General features: G+C 45.9%; 1 protein-coding gene across 5 annotated transcripts; it reads left to right on the top strand.

Moving 5' to 3' along the window:
- The first annotated feature begins 220 nt into the window (after nucleotides 1-220).
- Nucleotides 221-10,359, top strand: LOC109520592 (SUN domain-containing ossification factor-like). Of its 5 annotated transcripts, none has more exons than XM_019877932.1 (24): nucleotides 221-486; nucleotides 1,987-2,101; nucleotides 2,228-2,344; nucleotides 2,610-2,833; nucleotides 2,962-3,063; nucleotides 3,164-3,293; nucleotides 3,368-3,491; nucleotides 3,570-3,694; nucleotides 3,779-3,846; nucleotides 3,931-4,038; nucleotides 4,159-4,264; nucleotides 4,494-4,514; nucleotides 4,894-4,949; nucleotides 5,319-5,401; nucleotides 5,578-5,643; nucleotides 5,764-5,829; nucleotides 6,105-6,192; nucleotides 6,312-7,601; nucleotides 7,676-7,763; nucleotides 7,880-7,984; nucleotides 8,506-8,663; nucleotides 8,890-8,975; nucleotides 9,087-9,130; nucleotides 9,688-10,359. In XM_019877932.1, exons 1-24 carry the CDS (start codon nucleotides 428-430, stop codon nucleotides 10,150-10,152), a joined length of 3,894 nt encoding a protein of 1,297 aa, XP_019733491.1. In that variant the 5' UTR covers nucleotides 221-427; the 3' UTR covers nucleotides 10,153-10,359. The 5 variants fall into 5 exon arrangements, with proteins under 5 accessions (XP_019733491.1, XP_019733492.1, XP_019733490.1 ...); XM_019877933.1 differs by having other exon boundaries at nucleotides 2,225-2,344; nucleotides 3,368-3,485; XM_019877931.1 differs by having other exon boundaries at nucleotides 2,225-2,344.
- Nucleotides 10,360-18,994: the final 8,635 nt, after the last annotated feature.

The raw sequence follows: 18,994 nt of genomic DNA, 5'->3' as shown, positions 1-18,994 counted from the left end.
TTATTATAAAGCTGAAATAGTTCTGTTTTTCCTTGTAGTATTTTGATCGGCGCTTCCGATTAAACAGTTCGACGTGTTGATTTCAATTGCGTTGAATTCTATTACCCAACGGTCACAATTCTTGTGCTCCGTCCACTTTGCAAAGAGCACCGCCTGCCAGACGAACCCAAGCAATAAATCGAGTGCTCCCGAAAGAAACCCAGTACGACGTTGCCATTGGCAGGACAAAGCGTGACGCAATAACAGTTGGTAGCAGGTTGTTTAGCTGTCAAGCTGCAGTGAGCGATTCGGAACTCGCCGATGTTGGCTAAGTTTAGCTTTACCAACGGGCCATCGTGTCCCCCCCGACACCAAGGAGGACATATAGCTGGGCCAATTTAACGTATTATACCAGCACGCCGAGAATGTCTTTCCCGACAGGCCAGGGATGAAGATGATAATATGGCGAGCTGTGACTCTGTGGCTGTCTGTGGCACTCGTATTTTGGTAAGTTTCTACATTTTTTTGCTCGGTAGTTTCTATTTCACGGTCAGAGTTTAACCTCTAACGTAAAAAAGACTCAATTGTTGAAGTGGAATCGACTAAGGCCAAACGACGTACTCGGTGCATTTCGTTAGCTTGTGCTAGTTGCGACTTGCTATGTTGTGATGTGGCATCTGGCTGACTTGTAACCGCTCGCTTGTCGTAGATTGCTTTGCTAACCCGGCCCGGGACGTGGTCTCGCTCTTCCCAACATTGCCTATGCTCAAAGCGTCCTGACTGTCCCAACCATCACAATAAAGTTGCATTTGAAGAAAACACCAGCGCAGTTGTTACTGGCTCACGTAAATCAGGGCAGTAATCGCCCTACTTCACGTTAACGCAGCGCAGATTTGGTTCATCGGGATTAAAAACCTTTCACGTCAGTAGTCCTGGAAACTGGATGCATCTGCTGCAGAGCGAAAGGCATCACAGAGAATGAAAGCGATTACGCTGACTGATTATGCGCTCTGTTTGTGATGTTGCCCGACGATACACAGAAAACTTGACTGGCTGACTTCTTGCCTTTCTGAGCGAAGGGACGCACTGCACACTTAACTGGCAAAATTCTTTATCATTCAGTAATTTGATAGTTGCAATCCTTTCAAGTGGACGTTCATAATGAATACAATGTCTGAATACATGCATTCGGGATTATTTATGTTTATTACAAGTATGCAGAATATTTTTTTGAACATGTCAAAAATAATTGTTGGGTCACCTACCTGTGTAAGGATGTACCATATACAATCATTTGTGTGCTGCTTTAAACATTTGTTGTGTACCCGATTCATTAATATGTCTAGTATTTAGAAGGCGATACCATAATGGCAATTAAAAGTAATAATGAATTTGGAGCCAGTGATTTTTGATAAGTAAACTGTTGTTTTGAGGGAAGTCCAATCTCTTATATTAGGGTTCGTGTTGAACAAAGCAATCCAGTAGCCAAGTTAAGTGTTTGACCTAAAAACCTAAAAAAAATAAAAAAATCCAGACTTGTGTGTCATGTTAAATTGCTACGACAGGAAGTGCTGTGAGATGCATTTCCAGTGAGAAAATAATTTGGGGGATTCACTCATTTCATTCTCCTTTCTAGTTGATAAAATGCATACTCTGTCGAGCTTGTATCTTGGGGAGCTGCATGTTATCGCTCGTGTGTTTTCAGCCTCCAGCAAAAATAATGAATTGGCCTTAAGAGTTCCAGTAATTTTCTTGTCAGAACACAAACGTGTTGGAGTGAGCGTATTGCATGTTTCTTTTTGATTTGTCAGCCCTCCTTGACTTTGTAAACTGATAAGATAAATTAGCCACGTGGCGTTACAAGCCACCTGGACTTTCTCACCGCGTCACACACATAAAATGTCTTGTGTTCTTCATTCCTCCAGTTGGGCCATCGAAGCTGGGATTTTGCGCTCGGAGATAAGCAACGTGTAGTCAGTCAGTGATCGTTGCCTCTTTGTCCCGCAGGTTCCCGAGCTGCCGTGTTGATTGCACAGAGCCAGACCAGGAGGCCCAGCGCTCTGAGCCTTTGCAGGACATCAGTTCAGAGGAGGAGTCAAGAGACTCTCATCAGCAAAACAAGGTTGGCCTGACACTTTCCAAGTCGCTGTTGAAACAATGAAATTCCTCAAGCTCCAATGTAAAAGTACTGTTTGTAAAATATAAAATATTTTCTCATGTATCAAAACGTGTCTGATGTCTTGAGGAGGATGAGAGCTTGGCTTTGCTCCCCGAGTCCTTGTCCGGGAATGAGGAGTCACCAGGGGACGATCAAAAAGACGAGCAGCCGACGCAGGCGGCGGACAAGAAAGAGACACATTCAGAGGCGAGTTAAATGACAAGTAGTTATTTTCGCCAGTAAAATATTGTACGTAAGTACTTCAGTATTCAAACCCTTGCCTGTTGATGCATATCAAGTAGTTATTTCATGACTTACGGTGTAAACCACCTCCCACCCAAAGTTGCATTGCATTGCTATACAGTTACCAGTCATTTTTTTATTTTTTCAGGACAAAATATGTAATATGGACAGATGGGTGGTGTCACTCAACAGGTCAAACATTTCCTTGACCTTGACCTTGATCTTCCAGGTCTCCGAGCCCACCATAAATGCAACGACGGAGGTCAACAGCAGCGTTTCGCAGCCCGAGCCGGAACACGAGCAACGCTCAGAAATGGAAAACCTTGACGCATCCACTGCTCAAGACAAAGACTCGGTTGTCCTCATTATGTCTTCCGATATAGTCCACGAATCCAGTGCTGAGGAAACTGACAGCCTCGGTATTCCGACCCTTCACGACACCGTTACAGTCAGGCAAGTTTTTCTTTCCCCTAATCATATCTCATTTCACACTTTATTCATTAAGATGTTACATCAACTACTGTCTTTTTCCGAGAAATATGATCAACTCCGAAGGCATAAGTTGCTCGTTGTCGTCTCAGTGTTTCAGACGACACAAGCGATGACGCTCATCCCGAGGTCCTTGACTCTGACTTGGCTCCCGCCGAATGTGCGGAAGAGGCAAACCCCTACGACCATGACAGGTAGTGGACTAAATTCGACCGGTTATTTCCGAATAAACTCATCCATGTTGCTTTGAGTGTTGAACTCTTATTAAAAACAACACCTTTGTGTTCCTTGCAGGCATCCTCCAGTAGTTTTGGAAAACATGTCAAACGTTCACACAACCGGGACCAAAACTCACAGCGACCCTCCAAGTGCCCAGGCTGGTCAGCATCTGGACGGGAACCTATCACACACTCTCAACGAGCAAGTGAGGAACATTGGATACCGAATGGCCGCCGCCTCCCCAACCGCCAGCGCCGGCTTTCATTTTCTCCCTCGTAGGACGCGAGTGCCGCCGTCATCGGGGACGCCGATCCCAGTGTGAGCGGGAAAGACCCCGAGGACATCCCGACGTTTGATGAGTGGAAACGGAAAATGATGGAGGTGGAAAATGAAAAAAGTAAAAGTCCATCTTGAGTGTGCTGGTATTCGAAGAGCAGTCTTAGCTGAAACGAGCACGACCGTAATCCGACGTTTCCCGTAGCTCTGTCCACACACACTTCAACGAACGGCGGTTCCAACGTCGTGAAGAAGGTGCAAAAAAACTTCAACAACTACGCTTCCGTGGAGTGTGGAGCAAAGATCCTCGGTGCTAACCCAGAAGCTAAGGTACGCTATGCGACACTTCATTCGCCCCATAATTGACCGATCAAAAACGCTTTGATTTCAACAGTCCCATTTTGTCGCTTCCAGAGCACGGCAGCCATATTGAAGGAGAATATGGACCTGTACATGCTTAACCCCTGCAGTAACAAAATCTGGTATGTTTTTTTTTTTGCATGAAGCAGCAGTTGTCTTGACACAAACGAATGATGAACGTCGCGGTTTGTGGTTTTCTCTCGCAGGTTCATCATTGAACTCTGCGAGCCCATTCAGGTGAAACAGTTGGATATCGCCAATTTTGAGCTCTTCTCTTCCACACCCAAAGACTTCCTCGTCTCCATCAGTGACAGGTGAAGTGCGACACGCTCTTTGAACCAGACAAGCGTTACAAAGTTGAACACTCGGTTCACGAATATGCCTTTTCGCCGATGAGCGACCAAACAGCAGGCCGACTTTCTTGCCCCTTGCAGGTACCCAACCAACAAATGGCTCAAACTGGGAACCTTTCATGCCCGGGACGAACGCACTGTCCAGAGCTTTCCATTGGACGAGCAGCTTTATGCTAAATACGTCAAGGTAAGCTCAGTATTTTAATTTATTTTTTTTCATTGGACTGCCCATTTCTTCTTCTGCTTGTTTTTCTTTTTTTTTCAGGTGTTCCGAATGTATACACTGACACAATTCTTGAACCTAATTACCGTGTATCATTTCAGTGGTGTAAGCATGTGAGATTGTTTTCTGTGCACCTATACGGCTTATAATGTTTTCCTCTCCTTCTCCCCCTCCCCTCCTTCTCTCGCTTCAGATGTTCGCCAAGTACATAAAGGTTAGCCTGTGCTTTGTGTAGATGTCTGCGAATTGAGTGCATTCAATAGGACTGATGGAAAAGAGCATTTTTTTTTGATTTTTTTTTTTTTTTTTGTCTTTTTAACCTATTCGTCCATTTGTCTGATCTGTTTCACCTCGTACATGCTGCTAACCACACTGCAATAAATTTTCCTACTTTGGGAAACTCACACGATGTCAATGAACTAATCTTGTTGAATGATCCTGCTTTCCCACGACGAGAATCTTTTTTTTCAAATCACTGCTCCCGGTCTTTGTTCACGAAATAACAACTTTGATGAGATAAATGCCATGAATGAATCTCGCGTGGCATCCACCCCTTGTCATACATCTCAATTGTTTGTCCGCTGTTTTTCTAGGTTGAGCTGCTCTCTCACTTTGGCTCCGAACATTTCTGCCCCCTCAGTCTCATTCGGTATGTGCTATTCAAGCTACCGTGACTTCAGCACGTCCATCAAGAATCAATACAGCTGAAAAGCTTTGATGTTATTGGGAAGGGAGTCGTCAGTCTGTCCGCTTATGTGATCGGTTTAAAGTGGAAATCCCTTCTTTTGCCTCACATGCCAAAAAGAGTTTCTGAAAATCAAACGCGCTTCCTCCTAAGAGAGTTCAAGTTTAAAAAAAAAACAGCAGTTGTGATTGTCATTCTCCCCATGAGAGTTTGTTTGACCATCATGTCGAGTTGACTCGGGAGCAAGTCCAATTTGCTGGCTGATTAGTAAACGAAGGCTGCCCTTGACCCAATAATACACCTCGAAAAAAAAAACTCAACTTGTTTTTACAGAGTGTTTGGGACAAGCATGGTGGAAGAGTATGAAGAAATAGCCGAGCCGTCTGAAAGACCAGAAGATCAGGATGACGACTTGGGTATTGATGTATTTTATTTCGATAGACTTCTGTTCATTTTGTTTTGTCAAAATGATAGATACGTCGATTTCGCGTATGTCTTCAGTTGACCAAAACCCACAGAAATGGTTCCACTTTTGAAATATTGTGAATTTATTGTAAAAATGGTGCCAAGTAGGAATGTTTTCCTCCTTCAGATGATGCATCCGGCTATGGACCTGGTGAAGTCAAGTATTCCAAGAATCTGATTGGCTCGGCTAAAGGTAAGAGAGCAGCAGCAGCAGTCGTTGCTTTGTTGTTTAAAGCATCGACAAGACTGAAAAAGAGCGACTCGATTTCTGGCTGTTCTTGATATTCATCTGCTCTATTGCGCTCCTCCTCAGATGTCATTTTGAACATGGTCAATAATATCGCCGTAAACGTTCTTGGTGGTAACTCAGAAATGCAAGGTATGTCCCAGTCATCAACCTCACTTTTTTTTTTTTTTTAAACTGTCTAATAGCAGCAATGCTATGCTATTTTAATTTTCACTGTAATGAGATCTAATGCTGGAGTTGTACCAAAAATGTGAAAAATGCACAATATCAGAATTATTGATTGAACAATATTTATTTAATTCTAACCCGTTCTCTGTCCTGCTCAAATGGTAACGCGGGCACACGATGTAAATTGGGATTATTTGTGTTCATGATCAAATGTAACGCATCCCATTTATGTTTTGCAGGAAACCTTTCATCCGGCGATGTGAGTGTGAATGGACCCGGTGTTAATGAAACACTGACTCAAACTCCCATCATAGACTCAACCTCTGTGTGAGTACCTGTCAGAAGCCTCATTTCTAACTTAATATCTCATATATAATACACAGAGAAAGGTGTAGTGCAAACAATCTGTCCATTTCGTCCGCTTTGATTGTTTTTGCTCCTTCCAGTTCAGAGTTGGAAGAGGCAACCTTGTCTCCAGGCGCAGTCGTCACTGAAACTGGTGCCTCACCCTCAACAACCGCCGTCCCAGAACAGCTTCCGGATGATCACAGTGAACAGCAGCCTCCCCCACCCGAGGAACAAATTGTGATTCCTTTGGAGTCAGAGGAAGAAGAATCGATCAGCTCCACAATCACCCTTTTGGAGAAAGAGGAAGAGTCGGATGGGGAGAGGGAGAAAATGGATCGCAATGAAGCGCAACATGTGGACTTCTGTGCGTTTCTTCCTTTGTTTGCCTCTTGTTCGTGCGGCACCTCCCTTCAGGAGTATCTGCAGCAACAATGTTTGGTGCTGCTATTCAAAAAAAGGAAATGCCAACCCGCGGACAGAAAGCAAACGGCTCCTTCCAACCGCACTCCCGCTTGGCCCCCGCTTTCACCCTCCTCCGCCTGTCCTGAGCCCGAGCGGGATCACAGCGAGACACGTCAGCCCCATGAAAACCGACAAGCTCCCGTGGGGGAGCCAGAAAGCGGAGCCAGCCCGTCGCAAGCGCATCAGCCTCCAGAGAAAACGGTCGTCGAATCTCATTACGACTCTGTGTCCGAATCTCCTCTCCTGGAGCCCAGTCAGACATCAAACCTCGCGAAAGCCACCGCCCCCGATTCATCCGCTGCCAACCAGACTGTTGTCGAGACCCCGCAGCTTCCCTCTGAGGCTCCGGCAAAGCCACGAAGCTCAGAGGAGAGCCAAGACATGCTGGCTGTGGAGAAGCAGACAGAGACTTCGCTACCTCCCAGTAGCTTGGTCATCGCACCCGCAGCGGATGATGGCAAAGTGGCGCCGACAGAACTCAAGGCCAGCACGGTGATGCATGTCTCTCTGCCAAATCCTGATATGACAGGTGAGTCCCAGACTGCTTCCCCTCGTGCACATCAGTCCCCGGACCCAGCCGCCGTCCTTGACAGCGACACTCTTTCTGTCGAGACATCCCAGCCTTCCCCACACACACCCGTTGAACTCGAGCTCTCTAGTAGCGCCCCGATCATTCCCGATAGCAAAACGGATGACCTCACCGAAGATGCCTCTACCCCCGGTCTCCCTCCTCTGCCTTCGACATCCCCCTCGCCGTCCCTCTCAGACATCTACGCGGATCCCCCGAATGGCACCGAGCAGAATGGCAACCCGGTGCACGGCTCCAGCCAGAAGGAGTCGGTTTTCATGCGACTCAACAACCGCATCAAGGCCCTTGAGATGAATATGTCGCTCAGCGGGCGCTATCTGGAGCAGCTCAGCCAGAGGTCAGGCAGAGGTTGCTTTGGTGTCTTTTTTTTTTTAATTTACTTTTGTCTGACCCTTTTTTTTTCCTTCCAAGATATCGGAAGCAGATGGAGGAAATGCAGAAGGCTTTCAACAAAACCATTATTAAACTCCAAAACACCTCCAGAATTGCAGAGGAGCAAGTGAGGAACATTTCTCATGGATTGTTCTCAGAGTGTTTTGGAAGTACCGCGATGTATTCTAATTGTAGCATCACGCGGTCAGATGCAGACTTGACTCTTTCAAAATTCTCATGTAGGACCAGCGTCAGACGGAGTCCATTCATTTGCTGCAAGGCCAGCTGGAAAATGTGACTCAAATGGTTCTCAACCTCTCGGTTCAAGTCAGCCAGCTGAAGAACGAGGTAGGTACAGGCACAGCTTTAGCTTCCCTTACACAAGCTGAAGACCTTTTCACACTGCACTTGTTAAGGCCACAGAACTGGCTCTCGGCAGCTGTGGCAGGAGAGAGGTGCAGTGAACCCGCATTTATCGCGGGGGATCCGTTCCGGATCTGCTTGCAATCGGCGAAAGTCTGCACTAGAGTCCACGTTTAAAAAAAAAAAAAAAAAAAAAAAAACAGCGAGAGTGCGAAAAAATCTGCGATAAAGAAGGGGGATGCTGTTCACAAAACTTGACTGTTTGCCTCACAGTGAGGTGCGTTCAAGAACTGTCAATAAAATAGGACATCTCAACATTAGACAGAAAAAGTTCCATCAATGAATGAAGCGTAAGCATTTAAACACTGTCGCCTTTCTAACACACTCGGTCTGTCATATCTGCACCAACAGTGTTGATTTTATTGATTTATTTTTGAAAGCATCATTTTATGACGAGAGACTGCTGGAGTTTGGCTTGTGACATCACGGGTGGCCGTGTCTCCCAGGTGTCAGACAGGCACAACTACCTGCTGCTGTGCCTGCTGCTGAGTCTGTGTTTCGGCGTGGTGCTGTTGGCCAACCGCTGCCGCATCTCCATCACGCCTCCAAATGCTGAGCCGGAGCCCCCCGCACTAAACAGCTACACCTACTGCTGTCCCGAGAGGTACCAGTGCAACTGCATCTTGACCCCTAAAATAAATAAATAAATAAGGGGGGGGGGGTCAAAATAGAGAACGTTGAAAAAGCAATGTTCACAATTTTAAATGCCTTTTGGAAAAAAAAGAACATTTTATTTTACCCTGCTTTTTTATGAGTCATTAAAAGCTTCCTAACTCGAATCCAGAGTGAATCGTCGTGGACTTTTACAACTGTGATGATTTTCTTGTTAGGAATTTCACCTCCGGTGATGACTGTAGTCTGAAGAGGAGCGCATCCTACCCGCTCATCCACTCAATTCAGTTAGTGCCTACTAAAGGTACAGCTGCCTTTTGAATTGGATTTTTGATTGTCTGACGATGAAAAGTACATTTGAAGCCTTTTTTTTTTTACCAGTAGAAATTAACATAACATATTCTCTGGCTCGCAGGTCTCGAAAGTCTTCATCCTGAGGAGAGTCAAGCTAATAGAAAGGTGCAGAGAAGATCATGATTAACTTCAAACTATTCACAGTGGTACCTTGATTTACGAATTGAATTTGCCCAAGCTCAAAATTGATCAAATCCGTTTTGAAAAGCCATTGATGTTCGGCAGCCGTTAAGAAGTAACCCATTTTTGTGTTTAATCGACAAATCATTCAAAATTGCATGAAACACGGTCAAAGTTAGCAAACAGGCTTTATAAGGTAAACGAAATGTTGGATCTGTGACTTCAAGGGGTGTGGCCTAGTGAGTGACATCGGCCGGTTATTTCAGCGTGAGCGTTTTCTCATTCATCTCATCATCTTGACGTTGTATCGGAAGCTTGCCGGAATCTTAAATTTTGGCTTACACCACAAAAAAAAAATACTACACTGTCGGTGTAATCCAGGCCGAAGCAACATCATCTTAGTCAATCAGGCGCGCGAAAGGCATCAGTTCTCGAAACGGCCCCGTCTCACCGATGACACAGATTGCAAATGGTTCACAGAATACGCCGCGCGGATGTGACCTAACCTCTGCCTGTTCTTGTCTCAACCCGACCCTGTTCAGAAAAGACGCCGTAAGATGAAACCCACTGAAAAAGTGCAGACTCTGACATCCTTTCGCGGCCCTCCGCTCGCATGCAACGGAGCCGCCGTATGGAACAGCGCGCCCGTCACGTCAAACCCGGCCGCCCTGACAAGGAGTCTACTTCTACCCGCCTTCAGAGAGTCCCCGTCCGAGGGCAGCTCGGAGACATCGTCGCATTCGGACGATCCCTCCCTGTGTGGAATCAACAGCGCCTGCTCTCGCATATGCCAAGGTCTGTCCCTGCCGAAGACCCGGGCGGAGAAAAGGGCGTTAAGACGCAGGCGTCCCAAGCCCACTTGTGCCGTGGTGGACTTCCTTCGGGTCCCGCAGCGAGACAAAAGCAATACGTTGTCCATCTCTGCTACACAGGACATCATGAGCATGAAATCAAAGCAAAGCTCGGGGACTTTTGGGCTGAATCTCCCCCTCTCAGGTCCTGTCTGACACGGAAAATCCACGTAAGACTGCAAGTTTGCACTTCTGGCTTTACTCTTTGTCAAAGAGCCCGACTGATCTTAGTTCCTGTTGGAACATGTGACCGTTTCCATCACCTGTACTGTTTTCTCCTTTTTGTATTTGTTGTGCGTCGCGCCATCTTCCAAGTCAAAATGTTCCCAATTGTTTGGAATGAAAAGACGAATATGCAATGTGTGGGATGGAGTGACGTCTTTTGCTTTACTCGAACCGACCGAAGAAAAGAAATAATACAGCGATGATTTTTACTTTTCCAGGAAAAAACTAAAATCGACATCTCACGTTTCCATGTATCATTGTAAACGCAGCTCGGAAATGATGATTTAAAAAAATATATATATTTGTAATTTCATTTACACTCTAATAATGTGATGCGCAATCCACAATAAAACATCAACAACAATTTGACGTGTAAAATAGGAACCTAAATATCAAAGAATTGAATACTTCTCAAAAAAATAAACGCTGACAACTAATAATGATAATTCAGTCTTTGACCGAGGCACTTTTTCGTCAGAATTTGAGCTTTGAAAAGAAAATTAGCCAATCGGATCTTGTGCTATTTGCCAATCAATTGATTCATATTATACCAGTTTTGATGAGCAATGACAAAATAGCAAGTCACGATATCATACGGACTGCTGTACAAGGAGACATTTACTTTTCCTCCGCCAGGGGGCAGTGTTGGATTAAATAACACATTCAGCCACCGATTCGTTGCCACAAAATCATTTTCAATGTGATGAGTCATCATTACAAGTGCATGAAAAAAAAGGCCTCCCGTTATTTCCATTCACTTCGAGATAATCTCCCAGAATTATCACGTGTGTGCATATAGATGTATAGATGAACGGATGCGTGTCTATATACAGCATTATTGTGTGTGTGTATAGGTGTGTGTGTGTGTGTGTATATATATATATATATATATATATATATATATATATATATATATATATATGCGCCAAATTAGGTTAGCCGCTCATTATTCATCAGACTGGGTTGGATTGCAGTCGTCTGTCTGAGATAAGCATGCCTCATGCTCTTTTGTCTCTTCAATTTGTGAACAGAATTCCGAGGTTTCTCTTGGCCAGCCTAGTCCAAAGATTATCTCTCAAGGCAGACTGAAATCCTCTTTCCCTCAGCACCCTGGATTTATCCGAGGTTATGAACTAAATATTTTCCGTGTGCTTTTCGTCTGAGTGTGATTTTATTGATTCATTCGTTTATTTGCTGAGGGGCGGGGGGGGTCACGTGTACGCTATTTTTGGCCAGTTGTTTCTGGGGTCTAGCCATCCATTATCTGATCCGCTTATCCTCACGAGGGTCACGGGCGTGGTGAACCCTATCCCAGCTGGCCAAACAACCGTTCACACTCACAATCACACCGAATGACAATTTAGAGTGTTGAATTCACCTACCGTGCATGTGTTTAGAATGTGGGAGGAAGGAGGAATACCTGCAGAAAAGCCACACAGGCACCGCCCTCTTTTTGGGTCTAGTTCTGTCTAAAAAGGAGAGCCCTCCTTCAGCATCTCCTGTCCCAAGAACTCAATAGCTCCCATGTTTGACGTAAAACCAATGATCTTATAAATAGCAAGATGCAGTCTCTCTATATATCGAAAAATATCGACGTCTCTTGCATAGCTGTCGTATATTTACGCATATACTTTTAATCAATTTAGTTTAGTATACTTTTGTTGTTGCTCATCAACTTGTCGTTTGCCCTGCAGCTGTCCTCTGGCATGGACACGCACACACACACACACACACACACACACACACACACACACACACACACGCACGCAGCAGTCTCTCACCGATGGGAGAGTGTGGCCACATGCGACTGAAGGAGTATAATCCTTAGAGTGTCTTGCTTTCTTCGATTTTGGTCCCTCGAGCTGTTGAGAAGGGGGTCTCTTTGATGTTTCCGCGGCTACCGTTTGAGAATGACGCATGAAAGACGACTTCATCCCTTCCCTCGCCTAATGAGAGTCTTTCCTCGTTTCCTTCTTTTTGGTTGAACTGAAGCACTTTCATTGAATCCACACGCTGCTGTTCCGGGATCAGAGGACATCATAAACACAAGTTACACTTGCGTTTAAAGGATTCTCAAATCTACTGAGAGCTAAACTTTGACCGGGGCTGTTTAGCGGATAAGACAATTGGCAGCCACAAATCAAAATCGGCTACGCTTTGTTCTCAGTGAAGACGCCGTCGCAGGGGTCCTGTTGTCATGCGCCTGGTTGATTAGGCCCCGGGCGCACAACTGAAATAGCCATTTGAAAAATCTGGCGCAGACGTGCCACATTTGATCATCTTTTAGTGCAGGGAGATGTGTGTATTTGTGCGTCTGTGTGTGTATGAAGAAGAGCCTCCTCCAGGGAAACTACCGCTTCACGTTTCTTAATTCCTCGGTACCCTGCGTGCCACTAGCTGCCGTCTGATGTGACACGGAGAACTGAAATGAGGTGTTCCTTGTGATCGAGGCTCGTCTGGCCCAAAAGCCCGAGGAGCGTGTGTGTGTGTGTGTGTGTGTGTGTGAGGTCTATCGACCGCTACGCTTGCACATTCAAGCTCTTGTACCCTGCATTCCTGTTGCACTGCTGCACACACGGACATGCAATATTGAGACCGCATTTACTGGGTCAAATTCATGTTCTCACGCGAGGCCCACATGAGTGAGATGCAGCTGAGGCACACGTGCGGAGGAGATGTGACATGTTGACTAAATACGGAATCGGATGCGCACCATCCGCCTCAGAGTGCTGAATGATCATGCATGATGGGCACTGTCACAGAAGCGTGGTGGCCGTCTAACCATAACCCCCACCCCGCCACCACCACCCCTGCCAATGCATGACTCACAACCAATCCAGACACTAAAGGTTAACCTGCCCTTTTTTTTTTGCGTCTGGCCCCAGTCAAACCCTTCTCAAGACATTTGAAATGGCAATATTTTCTTTTGCTCTAAATTTGACCACCAGTTTGAAGGCCACAGCACTGACCCCAACATTGCGCAATATTGTCTCTATGGCGACACGAAATGGGAGTCCTGCAGCTAAAGATGTGCTGATTATGATGTTAGTGGTGTTGGTCGTCCTCGTTTTCCTTGTGGTGCCTTGCTTTCAAAACAGGTCCACTGTGCAGGCAGCTCTCATGACCTCTGTCACCTCCCCCCTGGGTGACGCATACCAGGTGAGGAATGCACGCAACAGGATAGAGGAGGACCATGTTGGCGTTCTCTCCCTCGAGCAAGGTTGTTTTCGCTCATTATATGCATTCAGGGCTGTTATCCACCCCCCCCCCCAAAAGAAAAACAATTGAGAATGAGGTGATTCAAAATGAAGTGCGGAGTTTTATTTATATTTTTTGCATCTGCTACCATACTACAGTACAGTACTGTACAGATCTGGGTGATACCATCCCCTCCAAAAGTACTGGAACGGCAACGTCAATGAGACCAGAGGTCCCCAAGCACCGGTACCGGGCCCACGCCCATTTGGTACCGGGTCGCACAGAGACACACCTGCGAGCTGTGAGCAAATTGACTCCATCAGACGCGGCGGACGTGCGCCACTCGAGCCAATCGGGAGTCCCCAATTTGCGCGACTCGGGCCAATCGGAGTCCCCCTTGTCACGTCGTTTTGCAAGTTGAAATAAAAAAAAAATCCGCCAATAATCGAGAGAAGAGGCAGTAAATGGAAATAGTAGCACATTGAACACACGTACAGCTCGACGCGCAGGTGATGGGCAGCCATGATTTTCGAAGATGAAACAATTTTGACAAGAGAAGTTCCTCCCCGAAGCTGTTGCGCACGGGATGTCGTCAAAAACAAGACAACGAAAGAAAACTGTTGAACTGTTTGAGCAAGTGGCACCCAAGTGATCAAGTGAAAAGCACGAAAAAAGGTGAGCAGTTTGCACGGTCTGCACACGTAAACATGAGCAGTTCAGTCGTTGATAACTAGCCGGCAACCACCGGATGAAAGCAGTCACATTCGCAAGTTACAATGATGCGAACGCCGTATGTAAGATCATAGCCTTAAAATTATGATGTTTCTCTTATAAGGCGTAATTATTACTCCCGATTGGTCCATTTAGTAGTTCTGTGTTATTTTATTTTTTTTTCGTCTGTATTTGTTGTACAGTAGAATTGCACTCTTTGAAATGAATGAAAACAAATCTATATTGATGAAATGTTTAATTACTCTGTCATTATCTTTGTGGTCACAACCAGTGCTTTAAAACCGGCAATTTAAAAGCAATGGGACCACTGAATTAGACTATGGGCCAAGGGCAGGATTCACCTCAAATTGGTCGCCAGACAACTGCAGGGCTCAATGTGGAAAATTGGCAAACAAAAAACAAAACAAAACAAAACAAAAAAAACGGACAAACAGAGGGAGATGCGGACATGCAAACTCCACACAAAATGGTCCAAGCTGAGCTTCGAGCGCTAACAGCAGACGCGGTGCTGCTAACCTCATGCACCACATTCAGTGCGACCTTTGTTGGAATTGATTTGTAATTTGCAAATTATCTTGTTTTTTTGTTTTCATACTTTGCCATATTGGCGTGAACTAGAAAATTGAAATTTTGATTGACCTTGCCCCCCCCCCCCCTTTCCACTCGCTGGTGCTGTCGGGCTCCCACATCAGCAACTGCTGATTGGAGAAGCTCGTATCAACGTGATGCAGGCGCCCTGGATAATGAGTCAGATTGCTTTTAATGCCGCTATTCTTTTCACAACAATCAAGTCGCACAAAGTTCTGGCAATTTGCTTTGCTTGAAAGACTGCATATTACCAGCCTTCATTGACCTTGCCTGTTTTCTCCTCGTGACTCTTAGTTTGTGCGTCATTGTGACGAAATCTGGCCATTTTACAGGTACTTTCACTGGGGAAATTCTGTGGGTTTTTTTTGGGAATGTCAGCTGACATATTTGTGATGGTATATTATGAACGCATGGTTGGGTTTATACTGTATGATGCCTGCGCATCACGTGAGTCATCCACGCAGCCTACCGGATCTCACTTTAGCCCGCATCGAACGATGAATTCTAGTTGTGTGCATTTGGCTTTTTCCCTTTGGCTGTTTTGGATCCTTCTTCTGAAAGATGAGTGAGGAAAAAGAATATCCCCCAAAGTTAAAGTGAATTGAGCATGAATACGCCAGCGGTATCAAAATACTCGTGGTCACTTGCTTCTTTCAGGATTTTTTTTTTCCTGCCAAAGAGTTTGATTTGGATCTGCCATGACCGGTGTTGTGCATTTTGAGTCCTATAGAGAACAGATTTTGAGAAGCCGCGTTAACTTCTCGTGCTAGCTCGCAGTTAGCCACGCCCACCCAGTGGCGGTTTTACGTGAGGTAAGCAGACCTGCATTGAATACTCTTGGCCGCACAGAGGAGAATTAGCTTGTGATAAGATGCACTTACTTGACTTCTCTGTGAAGGATGGGTGATTGCGTTTGCCGTCCATTTGCCCCCTACGCACAGTGAAGTGTCCGAAATGTTGATTTTTTTTGTGTTTTAGCAATGATAATATGTTAAAATTAGACCAGTTAACTTCTGCTGTCGCGCTATGGCTATAAAAACGAAACTCGAAATATTTCCTGCACAGTTAATAAAGGCTTGATGAAGGCGAAGAGGCAATTTTGTTTGGACATCCAGTCCACAAACAATTTGGAGCTGGTCTACCTACTCTGACGACAACTGAATTTCTCGGTGTTACTCTGCCATGCAATCCACTTGAGGGCCTTGACATGATTAATCCATTAAAGTTGGAATTGCAGAGGACTTTGAGTCATCCCGTGCCTCGATTAGCTATTCAATGTGTGTGTGGGTTTTTTGTTTTTTTTTTTGGTGTCAGTTCACTGGGTTGAAATAAATTCCTGCACTAATTTCGTAATTGCATTCAAAGCTTTTTGCCAGTGTGGGGGACAGACGGCATCGCTCGGCCTTCAAATGGCATGCAGGTTAGATGACCGCGACACACATCCAACACAAGGTTATTGCTGAAGTTTTGCCATCGCATCTACTGGAGCAACCGATTGACCTGAGGGGGAAAACGAAACATTTGCTGTGCAATGTGTGAAAGCCAAATCAGACGCGGGCCCGACTCTATCAAGATGCGGATTGTGAAAAGTGGTCATTTGCGGAAGCTTTTCAACGACTTCATCTGACGAGCTGCTCTGCATAACACGCAATGACTGTTGTGAGTAAAGTGCTTGATTCACCGCCCCAGCTTGCCTCGCCAATTATGGATAAGCTCCTCTGACACTCTGATGGAAGTTCCGTCTTTTTGCTCTTGGGACCGTGGGGGCTTTTTGAGTGGAATGAGAGCGATTGGATGACGTTGACGTGGTGTGTTCATGAGTGACTCTCTCCCCTTGATCCGTTTCCTCTCTTCAGTGTGACTCAGTATTTCTTCTCCTCTTTGCGCTGTTTCGCTCGCCAATGACAAAAAAAACACGCACGACCAGTTTTCCTCTGCCACTTGCTGGTTCGAGTTGCAGTTCCCTTTCATTATTTGATTGTTATTTTTGACTCCCGACTGTCAAAGAGTATAGCAATGGTCACCTGCAGTGTTTTTTTTTTTTTTTTTTTCCAGTGGCGTCCATCATTACAGCATAGCTGATGTCATTTATTTACAGGCTAAAGGCAACCTGCTCGCCAAGTTGTGTTCACAGGGGTCACGGTAATATTACTCAAGCCAAATCACGTACCGTAGCGGTGTCAGAGATTTACGAAGGAGCCGACATGCTTTTTTGAGTCGACCAACTCCGTTGCCGCCAATCGTGACTTTCTCATTTTGTCATATGGAAATGTTGAGTGTCAAAAATGGGGACGAAAATGAAGTGTTGTCACTGATTTGGATGACCCTAAACGAGCAGTTGTAGCAACAGCCCGGCCGCCAGTCACGGCTCCCATGACGTTCTCCTCCATCTGAGCCTCATCCGCAGCTTCCGTCAACTCGCCGCGCGCTCGCCGTTATCGCGGCGCCGCGCTCTCGAATGGGCACGCTTTGCCTGAGGTGCGAGAGTCGCGATAATGGCGTGTCTCGCGAACCCGGCCGGCACGCGCCTCTTCTGACACTCGTTGCTTTGTTGCCTGCCCGCCTACACGTACCTGCGGTCACACAAATCAAATCATAATCCGAGCAAGAGAAGGGAAGCTGACAGGTCGGGATGAGCTCTTTTGTTTTCCCGCGCGCTCCACAAAGCAGATGCTGTTCGGGGATTTGGCATAGTCCTTGATCGCAGTCGTGTTGTTGCGATTTCTTTGTCCTTGATTATTCTACCCCCCCTGGCCCCCCTTTGGTAGAGGCGTAAAAGTCATCATGTACTCGCCAAACAGCAGTCCAAGCCTTTATTTGTGATGTGAGGGCCCGGTGTTGTGCAATTGGTTCCAACGGTGTTTACTCTTCCGCCACCATCATCCCTCGCCATCCCTAATCCCGACTGCAGCTGTACACACAATGCGGTAATCCCATCACGGAACGATTGTGCTCGGAAATAAAGACACACTGGCCACAAAGAAGAGAACGGTTTGTTGCGCTCACAGGGGAAGGGGTGGGGGGGGGGGAGTGCTGTTCAACAGGAACCCGCCCAAAGAGTACATTTCACGTGACGGTTGCTCTTAAAACGAGAGTAGCAGACACGTTCGGTTGCCACGGAAAAGAAGACGCAGGATTGGCGTGAAATATAACAAGACAGTAAATTTGACTGCGGAACCTGGGTGACGACATCACTCCATGCTCACCTTATCAATCTTGAATCATCTCCCTTTACTTTCTGTACGCGCGCAATGGAATTTCATTTTCCGTCCAAACCGTAATGTGCGAACGCGGTTTGGCCTTTCCGTCCGACGAGGCTTCACTGCATCGCGCGGCGGCTCGCGTAATGAACAGCCTAAGCCAAGGCGGCTATTTAGCCTCTTAATGTGTCTGATCTGATCGGCGTTTGCTCCGGTGAGCGGGAATTCCGTTGGATCCGATGATCTGAGCCCTTCCGTCTGTCTCACGACAGCGGAGCAAACGGCGGCTTTTCTGTTTGAAAAACGTTGCTTGTGCGGAACCCAGAATTCATCACTTTGCGGCATGAAACGCAAGTGTCAAATTCAAAGACTGCGGAAGTCATTTTAGGTTTGCCACAAAAATTCTCGGACATCAGGTGTAACCGCAGTCCGTCAACAAACACTGTGCGGCTCAGCTTCTGTCCAGTGGACCTTAATGGACAAATGATATGTTCAAATAATCCTGGCAAAGCAACATAACAATCCACATTATAATTGGTGTTGTTCCCTCGATTAAAAAAAAATAAATAAATAAAAAATTGGTGTGATCTGCGACCAAAAGGGAACAGCCCCCCCAAAATATGAACACGGTGTATCTTTTTATCTCGTATTTGCCGAGTTTGCAACGTGCCTCTGCAACAAAATGCTCCTAGCCCTCTTTTGATATGGAAAGCTTGTTCTCGTTCCTGCCTTTGACAAGAATTAAATTATTTCTCCTGCCTGTTCCGCTGAATTGCCGAGGGCACTTCAACCCTCATTACATGAATCGTACATACAGGAGAAAAAAAAAAAAACCAAAACAACTCCTCTTCATTTGTCCGTGTCCTCATTTACTATTTTCTCCTCGAGTCCACTGGACAATGACTACCTTAGCTGATCTGACAGGGTCATGCCCCCATCCTGACAGGGTCTTAAATAGCTTGTGTGCAGGTTTGGAGGTCATGTGCGATTACCCGCTGAGGTTGAATAATTACCATGCCTTCGGCAGCGTACGGCAACCTCCAACGGGATTAAAC

The sequence above is a fragment of the Hippocampus comes genome, unplaced genomic scaffold (assembly GCF_001891065.2).
Source record: "Hippocampus comes isolate QL1 unplaced genomic scaffold, H_comes_QL1_v1.1 scaffold317, whole genome shotgun sequence".
NCBI classification, from domain to species: domain Eukaryota; kingdom Metazoa; phylum Chordata; class Actinopteri; order Syngnathiformes; family Syngnathidae; genus Hippocampus; species Hippocampus comes.
Note: the sequence above shows the minus strand (reverse complement) of the source record. Positions and strands in the feature narration are given on the sequence as shown.

Bases quoted from the DNA above. Each gene is read 5' to 3' on its own strand.
- LOC109520592 (XM_019877931.1), top strand. From the start codon at position 428: ATGAAGATGATAATATGGCGAGCTGTGACTCTGTGGCTGTCTGTGGCA. The intron at 7,602-7,675 runs GTCAGGCAGAGG...TTTCCTTCCAAG, and splicing joins CTGGAGCAGCTCAGCCAGAG to ATATCGGAAGCAGATGGAGG. The intron at 8,976-9,086 runs GTACAGCTGCCT...TCTGGCTCGCAG, and splicing joins TCAGTTAGTGCCTACTAAAG to GTCTCGAAAGTCTTCATCCT.